The following is a 15,607-nucleotide window of genomic DNA, read 5'->3' as shown; positions in this document are numbered from 1 at the left end:
TGCAAGGCATACACATCTTGATTGGAAACTATGTCACTGTTGTTACTTTGTTGTTGCTGAATCTCAATCCTGGAATTCCCCTTCTCATTTCATTACAGATGTACCTACAGCACAAGGACTGCGGAGGTTGAAGAAGGTAACCACAGGACCTTCTCACAGGCAATTACAAATGGACACTAAATGCCGGTGTTGCTTGCAACACACAAACCCTGTGAATAATTTTTTTAATAACGATGAAATGCTAACCTGTTTTATTCCCCTTTGAATGCCTACAGTTCTGTTATACACTTTGTAACTCTTTGCTATTATTTTGATTATTAAGGATTGGTAATTGGAAATTGTGTAACAGCTTCCATAAAGTGACAAGTGACCCATTCCAGCAGATTAGCATCCAGGAAATCCATGCTGAGTTGCCGCAGGCGCTCTCATAGACGATACACACTGCTGCTATTGATGGTGAAGGGAGTGAATGTTGATGGCAGTGTATGTGGTGCCAGTTAAGCAGCTGCTTTGACCTGGATGATGCCAAACTTCTTGTGTGCTGCTGGAGCTACAGTCCTCCATGCAAATAACGAGTATTCTATCACACTCCTGAATTGTGCTTTGCAGATGGTGAACAGCTCTGGGGAGTCGAGAGGTGAGTTACTTGCTACAGGATTTCTAGCCTTGACCTGTTCTTGTAGCTACAGTACTCATATGGCTGTTCCAGACCAGCCAGATCATGATCAGTGACGGGACCTCGATAGCAGGGCAATTTAGTGATGGTAGTCCCACTGAATATTAAGGGTCAGTGGTTAAATTTTTGCTTGGTAATGGCCATTGTGTGGTCATGCTGTGGTAGTCATATTCTTTGGATATGTTTAATGAAATTAAACACCCTGCAATCTGACAAATGACATGCTCTAATTCCAACCATCTCCAAACGTCAAAACAGAGCTTTTGTTTCTCAGACTCCTTCTATCCTCTCCAAAAATATTAATAGTTAATGGCAACTAGTGCCAATTAGCAGCAGTTTGCTCTATCTGAACATACCCACTCAAAACTAATATGTTCTCTGTCCCTTTTTTAGGTGTCCCTGCAGGATTTCACATTTCCAGCTAAGAAAAGGGAAATGGATTCTACCTTCGTGCTCCTTCCAACTCTACAAAACATAGGAACAGGAGTAGACCATTTAGCTCCTGGAACTGGTTCCACCCATTCAAGAGATCATGTCAGATCTGCAACTGAGCTCTTTGTATCTTTGCCCCATATCCCTTCATGTATTCGGTTGACCAAGGACTGTCAAATTCAGATCTAAAATCAACAGTTCATCAAACATCAGTTGATGTTTGTGGGACAGAGATCCAAATTTTTGCCACACTTTGCGTGTAAAAGTATTGCCGAATTTCACGTTTGACACTAATTTTCAGATAATGTCTACCAGTTGTGTACTTGCCAACCAGTGGAAATACTTGCTCTCTATCGTCCCTGTCTTTTCCACTTAGTATCTTGATAACTTCTGCCACCCCATCCATTAACCTTTAAATACAGCCCATGTTTGTATTATCTCTCCTGTGATCTAATACTTGGATCCAGGCATCATTCTAATAAATCTATGCTGCTCTTCATCCTAAAATGCAGTGTCCAGGACTGCTGACGGTATTCTAGACGTGGTTTAACAGTTGCAATATGACATCTATTCCTTGCATGTATCATCCCATAAAGGTGCTAATTCTATTGGTCTTTAGTCTATTTTGATTATTTCCCATTTCTGCGCATGATAGTTTAATGCTCTACACGCCTGGATTCCTGCGTTCTTTGGACTTCCACTGCTTCTAGCTTTTCACTATTCAGAAAGTACCCTAGTCTGTTCTCTCAACATCCAAAATAAATAATTTCACACTTGCTGACCTTGAAATTCATTTGCCACAGGTTTACCCATTCACATCATTTCACAAAATCACATAATAAGGTTAAGCTTCCATTGACGCTGCTTTTGAAACTGCTTACATTTGTGCTATCATCACATTTGGGTACATGACTTTCCATTCCATTATCTAAACTGCGAATAAATAAGATGACTAAGGTGAGGATCCAAAACAGGTCCATGCGTATCTGCTGTCACCATAGAATCATACAGCACAGAGAGGCACAGAGAGGCAGTTGAGCCCCATTGAGCTTGTATCGCCAAAAATATACTTCCTACATTCATCCCACTTTCCTTCACTGGGCCTGTAAGTGAATCGTTCAATGGTTTCCTTATTTTTTTAAGATATTTATTATCCTGAAATCCCAGTTATAATTAAAATTTACCACATAGATAATCATGAGCAGGATTTGCATCCTACACTAACATTATGCAAAAACAGCAATCTTCCTGTTATACATCTTTGATTAGATTGCAAGCCTTTGAGGGTACATTGTAAGTACAAAAATCAATATCATAAATTTCATGTATTTGTCTTATTGCTGATACGTCTGTGTCCCAGCAGAGCAAAGTTATGCATTTAGTGTGTGGGTGAAGAGTGTTCACACGCTTTCTGCTTTTCTGCACTAGTTGCTGCTTATTTTTAACCCATATGATGGCTAGCAGCGATGTGCGAGGAAATTGGAGCATCTCCATTGGTGAGATCTTGGCTGTGCCTCTTCATAGCTACCCACAGAAACTGAGCACCTCATTGCCCCAGGCTAAAGCTTCAGAAGAAATCAGGAGGAGGAAGCTTCACGTCTAGACATGCAGCGAGCAGGCCCACTGTACATTGACACCCAGGCACTCGTCAACCAAAATGGTAAATGGCCTCACTGCCTTGGAAGTTGAATGCTGACAAATAAGCTGGAGTTCAGCCCAAAGCCAGACTGATCGTTCAGTTTGTGATCAGAGGTGAAGGGAACTGCAGATGCTGGAGAATCCAAGATAACAAAGTGTGAAGCTGGATGAACACAGCAGACCAAGCAGCATCTTGGGAGCACAAAAGTTGATGTTTCGGGCCAAGTTTGTCACTTTTCTGGCAACTCTGCGTTTTAAATTCCTGCAAACTCAATTGGGGAGGTCATGCAGAGGACCCTATCTTTTGAGCAGCCTGTGGACTTCATAAATTTGGCCGAGTCTTGAGCCTGTAGAGGATACTCTGAGCTCTGCTGAAGACCATTACCCGCAGATGCCCAAATTGAACAGTGGAGGAACAGTTGCTACAAGCTGGCTCTGACAGTTGGAGGAACCATTGTGTCCCACTGGCTAGCAAGCTAGGACCTCAAGTTGTGTAGTCCCACCCAGTAAGGTGCTAACCCACCATGTTTCCATCTGCTTCTGTTGGGTGCTTGGAGCTTAGAGTGCCTGCCAAACTAATGGACAGGATCCATCACATCAGGCAAACAAACAAAATAAAAGAGGATGCCAACTCTTCAATCGACAAACTGGAACATTAGGCATGGGATGAGCTTACGAACGACAGACAACTCACAGCTGATCAATGACATGCATGGCAGATGTAATCAACATGGAACTGAATAGAATGATTGTGGACACAGCTTCATTGCCAGGCTCACTGAGAGCAGATCGCCAAAACACAAACATTACATGTACATCTGGCAGGGAAGAGTTCAGAGGAAATGAAAGAATAAGGTGTAGGCATTACTTTATGGAATATACTATTCTTGATGATAGAGCCTCACAGCTGCTCAGAATGTGGCCCCTACAACTGCCTCTCAACTCAAGCAGGACCAGTTAACATCACAAATGCTCCAGTACAGAATCAAAAGACCAATTCTGTTAGAAGTTTGATCCTGCTACTATTTGGGAAATAGAGCCAGAGAGTTATACAGCAAGGAAACAGATGCTTTGGTCAAACTTCTCTGCGCCAACCAGGCATCCCAATCTGACCTCATCCCATTTGCCAGCATTTGGGCCTCTAAACCCTTCCTAATAATAGATCCATCCAGATGTTTTAAATGTACCCATCTGCATTACTTCCTCTGGCAGCTCTTTCCATACATGCACCATCCTCCACGTGAGAAGGTTGCATCATGGGTCCTGTTTAAATCTTTCTCTTCTCACCTTAAGCCAATGCCCTCTGGTTTTGGATTCCCCCATCCTAGGAAAAATAGACCTTGGCTCTTCACCCTATCCATACCCCTTGTTATTTTATAAACCTCTATACGGTCACCGCTCAGCCTTCAATCCTCCAGGGAAAAAACCTATTCATTACCTACTGGGGAATTTCATAGTTGGCATGGACTGTGGGGCACAGCCATCCTGCCCTGGGCATTACGGTCTGACAAAAGCTTTATACAGCATATACTTTCTTTCAGAACAAGTCAAGACAACTAGGTAGTTATTCACTACCAGGGCATTGGCATCAACTGGAGCTGATCATTCCCAATGTGACTTGTTGAATGGCATTCTCACAGTTACCACAGCACTGACTGCAAACCAGGTTGCTCCCTAATCTCAACCAGCGTTAGGATGCAACACATGAATTTTTAAGTCTGAGCAGCAATACTTTCCTTCTATCAATATCAATTGTACCACTTACCTATATTAGGAAAAAATTCTTTGAGTTAATTAAACAAATGCTTTCAGGCATTTCCTCAAAGAATGCAAAACTGAAATGAAAAATACTTGGAGACACCAACTATAATACAAAATCCTCAACATATGGCACGAAAGAGCTGACAAGTGCTGAGATAACAAAGTGTAGAGCTTGATGAACACAGCAGGCCAAGCAACATCAGAGGAGCAGGAAAGCTGATTGATTCAAGACTAACATCACTTTGGTCACTAAAGTCAAGTAGTCTGCTCTTAATAGTCATAAGGGTTCCAACTGAGATGGAGATAAATAAACCAAGAACTGCATAAAACAACATTCAACAAACTGCTTGGTGATAAACTAATGACTACTGGATGATACTTTGCCAGGATATCCAGATATACTTTGATGCAGGAACTATCAGGGGCGTTTATGAAGGTATCAAAATGACATCAGGTCCATTGGTAAAGAAAATGGCTCAATTGAAAATAGAGGGAGGACAGGTAGTCATTATCTGCAATAAACAATCGGAGAATCGGTAAAATGCCATAAATTGTATGCTGGGAAGAAGAATGTCACTGAGGATATTCTAGACAAAGCAGAGCCAGCAATCAAACCAATGATACAGAAGTTTAGCAAATCAAGTCACTTGCTATCCATGAGCAAATCTTTCAGATGCTGAAGATATATCACCTGATCTCATACAATGCAAGAAACCAGCATTCCTGCAGCATCTGTAGTGCCCAGATTATGTGTGATGAAAGACTATGGATCTGTAAAAGAACCAGAACAAGGGTGACCACAGCAATTGAAATGGCTTTGAGGAGTCTCATCACTGACCATCTTAAAAAATGTACTCGCTCCTGTTTGCTTGCCAGCCTGCAGATCTTGACTGAACACATCTACACAGAATCCCAGCAGGTTTCAGAACTGAATGATCTGCAATTAGTATAATTTCTCAGTCCAGGCTGCAACAGAAATGCTGTGAACAAAGGAGACCACGACATATTGCCCTCAACAATCTCAGTGAGACAGTCAACCATGTGAGCCGATCTCTTTAAGTTGCTGCAGAAAATTGGCTACCTACCAAAGTTGCTTAATTTGTTCTCTTTCCACAATAAATGGATGGATATGATCAGATTTGAGCAGGCAACATTGGAACCTTTGAGATCTGCAGTGGAATCAAAAAGTTGTTTTCTGGCAATTACTCTGTTTGCTGTATTCTTCTCTTTGCCATTGTCATATGCATTCAGGTCATCTACAAAGGATCCCAACTCACATACTAAAACAATTAGAAAGCTGTACAGCCTTTATCTTTAAGATCCAAGGCAGATGTACATCATATATTCTTCATGGAGTTTCTTTCCATCGACAATGTTGTACTAGCATGCCATACTGAGGAATAAATTCACCAGCAAATAGACAGGCAATCTGATAAAAATTTAGTTTGGTAATATGCATCAGGAAGGCAAATGTCACAGTCCAGGATATTGCTACTGTCGGAGCTATCTATCAGCACTGACAATGTAGTTCTGAGGTTGTTGATAATTTCACATATCTAAGCTCTACAATTACTAACAAACTTTGTGATGATTTTGTTAACAGTAGTTCTGATGCTTTAGACAGAATAGAAAATTGAATGAATGATTTAAAGAGAGAGTAAAGAAATAGTGGGCGTGGACATAATTAATGATACCACAATTATAAACTTTTTAACCTCTACAGGAAGGTTGAGAGATGATAGATTGTTGGGAATGCAGTTGAACTTTGAAGTGAATAATTGTAAGAGTTCACCAGACTTAGAATATGAGATGCAGATGGGAAGGAGCAGACGAAGTGAGTTAGCACATATAGTACATCATTTAGAAATGGGGAGAAATTGTATTGGGTTGGTGATGAGTGCATGTTGATCGAATTAGCATACTCTAACCCCTCTGAATTGGTTGACTTTATTTGGCCAAGAGATGCTCAGAAGACACCTGAGATAATGAAGGTGGAGCTCTTCAGCCTTTCCGCCTGCCTAGTACACATTGCCCTGGTCTCACCAATGAGCAGGAATATCCTGCAGGTTATTCATTCACAATTTGGTGTTCTCAGCCATGTTGCTGGTGTTCCATACTCTCTTACCTCACTTAGACGTAACAGCTAAAGATTTTGTGATGTCTGACTTGACTCAGCATCAGTTACTTCAGCTCACGCACTACACCCCAGCATTGTCAACTACTTAGCTACTTTATCCACCTCTATCATCACTCCTCCAACTTTTATCTGGTTGCAATCAACTTGGGTCTTCATGTTATAAAAGAGAACATAGAGGCACTGGAGAAGATGCAATAAAGATGTAGTGGAATACAATCAGAACTGAGAGGTTATACCTTTCAGGAAGTATTGAATAGGCAGATGATCTGTTCTCTAGAAGCGATCAAATAGAGGGCTTTAATGTAATGAGATGGTTTGATTAGAATATTTATGATGAAGAAGTTTCCATTCGTGGGTGAAACCAAAACAAGAGACCATAAATGCACAATGGTCACTCATAAAACTAATAGAGAGCTCTGGGGAAATTGCTTTATCTAGAAAGTCATTATAATGTATAACTTAATACCATAAGGAGTTAGCGAGTTTTGAGAAGATTTGTAGCTCAGGTTGAGGTTCTGGATGTGAGTTTGCTCGCTGAGCTGGAAGGCTGGTTTTCAGACGTTTCGTCACCATTCTAGGTAAAATCATCAGTGAGCCTCCGATGAATCACTGGTGTTATGTCCCACTTTCTGTTTATCTGGTTAGGTTTCCTTGGGTTGGTGATGTCATTCCCTGTTCTTTTTCTCAGAGGATGGTAGATTGGCTCCAAATCAATGTGTTTGTTGATGGAGTTCCGGTTGGAATGCCATGCTTCTAGGAATTCTCGTGCATGTCTCTGTTTGGTTTGTCCTCGGATGGATGTGTTGTCCCAATCAAAGTGGTGTCCTTCCTCATCTGTATGTAAGGATATGAGTGATAGTGGGTCATGTCTTTTTGTGGCTAGTTGATGTTCATGTATCCTGGTGGCTAGCTTTCTGCCTGTTTGTCCAATGTAGTGTTTGTCACAGTTCTTGCAAGGTATTTTGTAGATGACGTTCGTTTTATTTGTTGTCTGTATTGGGTCTTTTAAGTTCATTAGCTGCTGTTTCAGTGTGTTGGTGGGTTTGTGGGCTACCCTGATGCCAAGGGGTCTGAATAGTCTGGCAGTCATTTCGGAAATGTCTTTGATATAGGGGAGAGTGGTTATGGTTTCTGAGCCCGTTTTGTCTGTTTGTTTGGGTTTGTTGCTGAGAAATCGGCGGACTGTGTTCATAGGGTACCCATTCTTTTTGAATACGCTGTATAGGTGATTTTCCTCTGCTCTGCGTAGTTCCTTTGTGCTGCAGTGTGTGGTGGCTCGTTGGAATAATGTTCTAATGCAGCTTCGTTTGTGGGTGTTGGGATGGTTGCTCCTGTAGTTCAGTATTTGGTCCGTATGTGTTGTTTTCCTGTAGACGCTGGTTTGAAGTTCCCCATTGGCTGTTCGCTCTACTGTGACATCTAGGAATGGCAGTTTCTTGTTGTTTTCCTCCTCTTTTGTGAATGTTATGCCAGTAAGGGTATTATTGATGGTCTTGAATGTTTCCTCTAATTTGTTTTGTTTAGTGATGACGAAGGTGTCATCCACACAGCGGACCCAAAGTTTGGGTTGGATGATTGGCAGAGCTGTTTGTTCGAGTCTCAGAGGCAGTAATGCAGAGACTCGAACAAACAGCTCTGCTAATCATCCAACCCAAACTTTGGGTCCGCTGTGTGGATGACACCTTTGTCATCACTAAACAAAACAAATTAGAGGAAACCTTCAAGACCATCAATAATACCCTTACTGGCATAACATTCACAAAAGAGGAGGAAAACAACAAGAAACTGCCATTCCTAGATGTCACAGTAGAGCGAACAGCCAATGGGGAACTTCAAACCAGCGTCTACAGGAAAACAACACATACGGACCAAATACTGAATTACAGGAGCAACCATCCCAACATCCACAAACGAAGCTGCATTAGAACATTATTCCAACGAGCCACCACACACTGCAGCACAGAGGAACTACGAAGAGCAGAGGAAAATCACCTATACAACGTATTCAAAAAGAATGGGTACCCTATGAACACAGTCCGCCGATTCCTCAGCAACAAACCCAAACAAACAGACAAAACGGGTTCAGAAACCATAACCACTCTCCCCTATATCAAAGACATTTCCGAAATGACTGCCAGACTACTCGGACCTCTTGGCATCAGGGTAGCCCACAAACCCACCAACACACTAAAACAGCAGCTAATGAACTTAAAAGACCCTATACAAACAACAAGCAAAACGAATGTCATCTACAAAATACCTTGCAAGAACTGTGACAAACACTACATTGGACAAACAGGCAGAAAGCTAGCCACCAGGATACATGAACATCAACTAGCCACAAAACAACATGACCCACTATCACTAGTATCCTTACATACAGATGAGGAAGGACACCACTTTGATTGGGACAACACGTCCATCCTAGGACAAGGCAAACAGAGACATGCACGAGAATTCCTAGAAGCATGGCATTCCAACCGGAACTCCGTCAACAAACACAGTGATTTGGAGCCAATCTACCATCCCCTGAGAAAAAGAACAGGAAATGACATCACCAACCCAAGGAAACCTAACCAGATAAATAGAAAGTGGGACATAACACCAGCACTTCGTCGGAGGCTCACTGATGATGTTACCTAGAATGGTGACGAAACGTCTGAAAACTAACCTTCCAGCTCAGCGAGCAAACTCACATCCAGAGCCATAAGGAGTGATTAAGGCAAGTATAAGAGACATGTTTAAGGCGAACCTACATAAGCACATCAGCAATTAAGGAATAGAAGGTAATGTTTATGGGATTGGATGAATGAGATGGGAAGAGGCTCATGTTAAACATAATATAGATCTGTCAGGTCAAATTGTCTTGCTTCTGTGCTGTTACTTCTCTCTAAGAATTTATAACAGACAAAGAAGAAATTTATATTTGTGTAGCTGCTTTCATGACTTCAGGAACTCACAAAGCGCCTTACAACCAATGAAGTGAATTTGAAGTGCGGTCACTGTTGTAAAGTTACAACATGTTACTGATCAGATATCTGTTTTGTGATGTCTGGAGTCATGTCACCAGAATTAATCTCCTGTTCTGCTTCAATATAGTTGCAGGAGTTCTTTTAGATCTGTCTGAGCGTTCCAAAATGGTTAATGTCTCATCTCAGTCAATACTGCACTGGGTTGTCAGCTTAAAAAGCTGTGCTCAAACTCTGGAACGAAACTTGAATTGATAAGCTGTTGGAACGAGGCAAGAGTGCTTCTAACAAGTCATGCCTGACACAGTAAGAATACATGTTTACCTATGTTCTAGCATTATTGGGCATCACTTCAATTTTCTGACCTAGAATTAGACATGCTCGAAGAAGTGGACTTTAAATTATCACATAATACCTTGTCAATGAATTCAAAATGTGTTGGGACTTACAATAGACTAATGGAAAGGACTCTAGTCTACAGCAAAATCTGTTCACAAACTGAATGGCTTCTACCTACCAGCATAGTATTATCCCAGCTGATGACAATACTGGACACATCAGATCCCAGAGTGAAAAACTTGACTTGAGATGCCGTAAGTGTTATTTTACTTTTGATTTACTATGGAAATCAGACACTAAACATATTCCAATGCACTTTTAACAGAAGTACATAAGGGTTCATCGCACAAAAGAAAAACACAAACAGTATAACACAAGACAAGAGCTCTCGGATAAATCACAATACAAATGTCAGAAAGAAAGATTCATCCCATTCATCCGAGCAATAACTTTACACGTGTTCAACTACCAGTGAAGCATCACTCCTATCTCATTACTAAAGCATCTTGCTCACCAAGGACATCAGTAATTTATTTCCTTTCAGTAAAATTGCTGCACATTCACTTGACACTATCTTCTTGCGCTAATGTCTCTCCCCGAGATTCTTTTAAAAAAAGTCTACAAACTCAGCTCATTTGTTCCTTAACATAGGTTCACTAACTTATGTTTTCAAAAGTCTTGTAAGATGTCTTCCTCTCTGATACCACTTTCTGCTTTTGGATCTTTCTTCTCACACTTCTAAGTTTCTCAGGCTTTCCAACCAGCTGTGAGTACCTGGAGACTGCTACTAACTGCACCTCTGCTGTTATGGACCTGTTTTTTGTACATAAACCTACTGCCAGCTTGCCTCTCTCTCTGGATTGTAAAACTCAAGTCAGCAAACACCTTTGCAATTATCTCTTCTGGTGGCTTGCAGGTCATTTGGCTCAAATCACCTGACTTCTTGTAAATGCTATTGAATTCACTGTTCAAAATGATATTCCGACTTTTTAAAAAGGGCAGTCAGACCATTGCAGGACTGAAACATTAAGTCCATTTTCCTCTAGTTTAGCACCCAAGATCCCAAATATTAATAATGTATTATAAACTTGATTATAGTACATTACAGTGAAATGTTAATAGTCAATATTTAAAATGTTTCTGCAAAATACAGAAAGAATTGGGGTATTATTTCTCTTGATAAAAGCAATGTGACACTTCAAGCAGATGAGGAAAGGATAATAGCACAATAGAAATTGTTTTTCTCTCAAGAAAAATGCAGTGAGTCTCATAGGAGGATGGTCTCGTATATGAATTGTGTGTGTGCAATCAATCATAGTTACGTGCATACTCTGGTTATATGCAGTTATTCTGATGAACAAACGTTTGACCTCTTCAGATGAAAATTTTCTCTCTGTCATTCTACCAGAAGTGTAAAGTAAGATTTGCAAAGAATAAACTTTGTGCAGCAATGTAAATGAATATATTATTTTAAAAATTCCAGTCCAGTAATTTCTATTTTCCTAATTTTTTTCCCACTTCAACTTGTAGCCTTTTGGAAAGAAACGACCTACACGTTTCACAAACTGAAAGCTATTATGAAGTCTCTACTCGAAGCTCTTTCGGATACAACCTTCCGAACCATCACTACTGATCTCCTTTACATTGCATCCAATGAAGTACAGTATGATGACACTAAAGTAGACCTCAACATGACAAAACTTGGATATGTCACTCAGAATTTACATTCTTCCCTAGGAAAAGGCAACGCCTATCTAGAAAAAATGACAGCAGGAGAGGAGCTTTTATACAATGCCAACCTCCATGATTCCATAAATGGTACTAATTACATGTACAACCAATCAGTTACAAATGATGAATCGACAATAACATGTGGAGAAAACTTTATGGACATGGAATGCTTTATGATTCTGACACCTACCCAACAGATGGCAATTGCTGTATTGGCTTTGACTTTGGGAACGTTCACAGTGCTGGAGAATGTATTGATTCTGTGTGTTATAATCCGATCTCGCAGTCTCAGATACAAACCATCCTACCACTTCATAGGCAGCCTGGCAGTGGCTGACCTCCTGGGCAGTGTGATCTTTGTGTATAGTTTTGTAGACTTCCATGTATTCCAAAGGAAAGACAGTCCCAATGTCTTCCTGTTCAAACTTGGTGGTGTTACAGCTTCGTTCACAGCTTCAGTGGGCAGCCTCTTCCTGACGGCCATTGATCGATACATCTCTATACACAAGCCCCTTGCCTACAAGAGGATTGTCACACGGCCAAAGGCAGTCATTGCTTTTACTGTCATGTGGACCATATCAATCATGATCGCAGTGCTTCCTCTATTGGGCTGGAACTGTAAAAAACTGAACTCTGTCTGCTCAGATATCTTTCCTCTCATTGATGAGACTTACCTGATGTTCTGGATCGGTGTTACAAGCATTTTGCTGCTTTTCATCATATACGCCTATGTGTACATTCTGTGGAAGGCACATGTTCATGCTGTACGCATGATCCAGCGTGGCACTCAGAAGAGTATAATCGTACAGGTGACAGAGGGTGGCAAAGTGCAAACTGTTCGTCTTGATCAAGCACGCATGGACATCCGACTGGCCAAGACACTTGTCCTTATTCTGGTCGTCCTCATCATCTGCTGGGGTCCACTCCTAGCCATCATGGTCTACGATGTCTTTGGGAAGATGAATAAGCTGGTAAAGACGATATTTGCCTTTTGCAGTATGCTGTGCTTACTTAATTCAACAGTTAATCCTATTATCTATGCTCTAAGGAGCAAAGATCTGAGGCATGCATTTCGCAGCATGCTCTGTTCCTGCAAGGGGGCATCAGCTCAGCCACTAGAAAACAGCCTGGAGTCAGACTGCCAACAGAAACAAGGGAATCATCCCGGCACCATGCAAACAGCTGCCAGGACCTGCATCAAGAGCACTGTAAAAGTAGCTCAAGTGGCTATTTCAGTCTCCACAGAGACATCAGCTGAGGCTGTCTGAATGGAGGAGTCTGACCATTCACAATGACAATAATTCTTAATGGTTTAATTATTTTCCTGTAAAGATCGTATCGAAAAGAACTTAGGCAGCTCTTCTGCAATGATATCATTAGCAGTAGCTCTGGAAATGCAGCAAAGCCAATTTAGAAACCGCATCCATCCAATTGGCTTTTGCATGGCAAACCAAAACCAAGCTTTTCACTGACAACTTGGTTTGTACAGTAAAAGTGAAACAGAACTATATGTGGCAATATAGTAGGTCTCACTAAAAAGCCATTCTCAAGGATAGTCCCTGAACTATCTTGAAACAAGGATGTTCTTTTAAGAATGTCAAGGAAGTTAATATCTGTCACATGCAATATTGATGTGGCTACTTCTAGTATTGCAAGGGCACTCACTTCGTGGATGATGCTATCTTTGTGTTGCTGCTTTTCTGTCCTGGTCCTGGTAATTTATTTGGCTTGTTTACCCACACCTAGTTAGGACTGAACTAAATTTGGCAAAGCCTACATCTTTCCAATTATAACTGTCGGAATAAAGCAACACAGTGAGTTGCCCTTACAATATATGGTGATCATAAGAGACAAATCACTAATTGACTCATTATTGATGTAACCAGAGGAGTATTCCCTGTTGAATTAATATTTAAATTCACAAATTAATTATCTGCTTATTAAAAATGAAATAATTTATTCCCTGCCTACCAGCAGCTAAGCAAAATTTTAATTCTTGGTGATGTAGCAGATATTGACCCTGCTGATTTCTTTGAATGTGTAACAGTGCATGTTGCACATATATAATATCTATACACATAAAGATACACAAGTTTGTCATATGATGTGTGACATAACCTAATTGCCAGATCCATTACTTTTCAAATATTGGATTAAGCAATTTAGACAAAAAAGAGTCAATTATGAAACTAACTAATGGTTTCAGTGCCAATGGGCCATTTAATGGACTATTTTATTCCTTATTGGTTGCCACAGATTGATTTATAATTTGAATTTAGGTATGTTGATATCCGAGATAAAAGCATTCAGAGTAGCATCAAACAGTTACATTAATTTGGAGTAATCTTAAAAATAAGCAATGGTCCAATGATTGATATATTTCAGTAAAATGTCACAATGATGGTTAAATGCTACTATTCTTCAAATTTGGTTGTCGATCGAAATAAATACTCAGGTGGTTCTGTATTCAGGGGCACAGCTATTTTGAAAAGTTACTTGAAGCTGTTTTTCAAAATAATATTGTGTGGTGGGCTACTAAATTGGGCTCATTCGCACTTGAATTCTGGGTGCAATGAAATTCCCTTAGAGCATCAAAGTGGTGCTCATGAACCAAGCTGAATTGTGCTGACATTAACGCACCGAGTGAGCATCCATTGGAAGTATACAGAGCAGAAAGGTCACAATATCAATCACAAGCAATGCTGATGTCAGCAGTAGATTTTTGAAGCTCAACGCAGGAGCTAAGGCTCCTCCTAAGCTTGCATATCTGAATGTATGCTTTCCTTGCCCCGCTACACCACCACAACCTCTTCTCTGGTTCAAAGGATCATCAACTGCTTGCATGTTAGCTGGTGGTTAATTTCTCCTCTGGTTTCTTTTAAGTATTAGACTTCTTTTTATTAGTGATTCAGTTTCCAAGTTCTACAGGAAGTAGCATGACAGGCGGCAAGGTGTATTAGTGGTTAGCACTGCTGCCTCACAGCACCAGGGTCCTGGGTTTGAGTCCACCCTTGGGTGACTGTCTATGTGGAGTTTGTATATTCTCTCTGTGCCTGCCTGGGATTCTGTTGAGTGCTCCAGTTTCCTAACATAGTCCAAAGATGTGCAGGTTACGTGGATTGGCCATGTTAAATTGCCCATACTGTCCAGGGATGTGAGGGCTAGTTGGATTAGCCATGGGAAATGCAGGGTTATAATGTAGTGCGGTGGATTTGGGTGGGATGTTCTTCTGAATGTCGGTGTGGACTTGATGGGCTGACTGGCCTGCCCCCATACTGCATGGATTTTATGATTCTATGACAGTTGCAGAAGAGGTTTATTGCTAACTTCAAAGCTTCAGCAGAAAACAGTTGCAAAGAGACATGTGTGCACTGATTGGCATTTCCATAGGATGATATTAGGGGGATGGGTGAGGGTTCTGGAATAGGGAGAGAGGGGGAGGCGGACCGAGAATGGAGAGAAAAGAAGGTAGGTGAAGAGGAGAGTATAGGTGGGGAAGTAGAGAGGGGATAGGTCAGTCCAGGGAAGATGGACAGGTCAAGGAGGTGGGATGAGGTTAGTAGGTAGGAAACGGAGGTGAGGCTTGGGGTGGGAGGAAGGGATGGGTGAGAGGAAGAACAGGTTAGGGAGGCAGAGACAGGCTGGGCTGGTTTTGGGATGCAGTGGGGGGAGGGGAAGAGCTGGACTGGTTGTTTGATGCAGTGGGGGGAGGGGACGAACTGGGCTGGTTTTGGGATGCGATGGGGGAAGGGGAGATTTTGAAGCTGGTGAAGTCCACATGGATACCATTGGGCTGCAGGGTTCCCAAGCGGAATATGAGTTGCTGTTCCTGCAACCTTCGGGTGGCATCATTGTGGCACTGCAGGAGGCCCATGACGGACATGTCATCTAAAGAGTGGGAGGGGGAGTGGAAATGGTTAGCGA

General features: G+C 41.4%; 1 protein-coding gene across 10 annotated transcripts in view; it reads left to right on the top strand.

The window, feature by feature from the left end:
• Positions 1 to 15,289, top strand: part of cnr1 (cannabinoid receptor 1) — a 37,464-nt gene extending 22,175 nt beyond the window's left edge. For 5 of the 10 annotated variants that reach the window (XM_059645284.1, XM_048530896.2, XM_048530895.2 and 2 more), the window contains exons 3-5: positions 99 to 136; positions 323 to 637; positions 11,483 to 15,289. In XM_059645284.1, coding sequence (XP_059501267.1) covers positions 520 to 637; positions 11,483 to 12,951 — 1,587 coding nt within the window. In that variant the 5' untranslated portion in view covers positions 99 to 136; positions 323 to 519 and the 3' untranslated portion in view covers positions 12,952 to 15,289. Of the gene's footprint in view, positions 1 to 98; positions 212 to 322; positions 638 to 1,069; positions 1,723 to 11,482 lie in introns of those variants that run through there. The other 5 variants (XM_048530899.2, XM_048530900.2, XR_009445675.1 and 2 more) reach the window with 4 other exon arrangements.
• Positions 15,290 to 15,607: the final 318 nt, after the last annotated feature.

Source organism: Stegostoma tigrinum, chromosome 4 (assembly GCF_030684315.1).
Source record: "Stegostoma tigrinum isolate sSteTig4 chromosome 4, sSteTig4.hap1, whole genome shotgun sequence".
NCBI classification, from domain to species: Eukaryota; Metazoa; Chordata; class Chondrichthyes; order Orectolobiformes; family Stegostomatidae; genus Stegostoma; species Stegostoma tigrinum.
The sequence above is the reverse complement of the archived record's forward strand: the minus strand, read 5'-3'. Positions and strand labels throughout refer to the sequence as shown.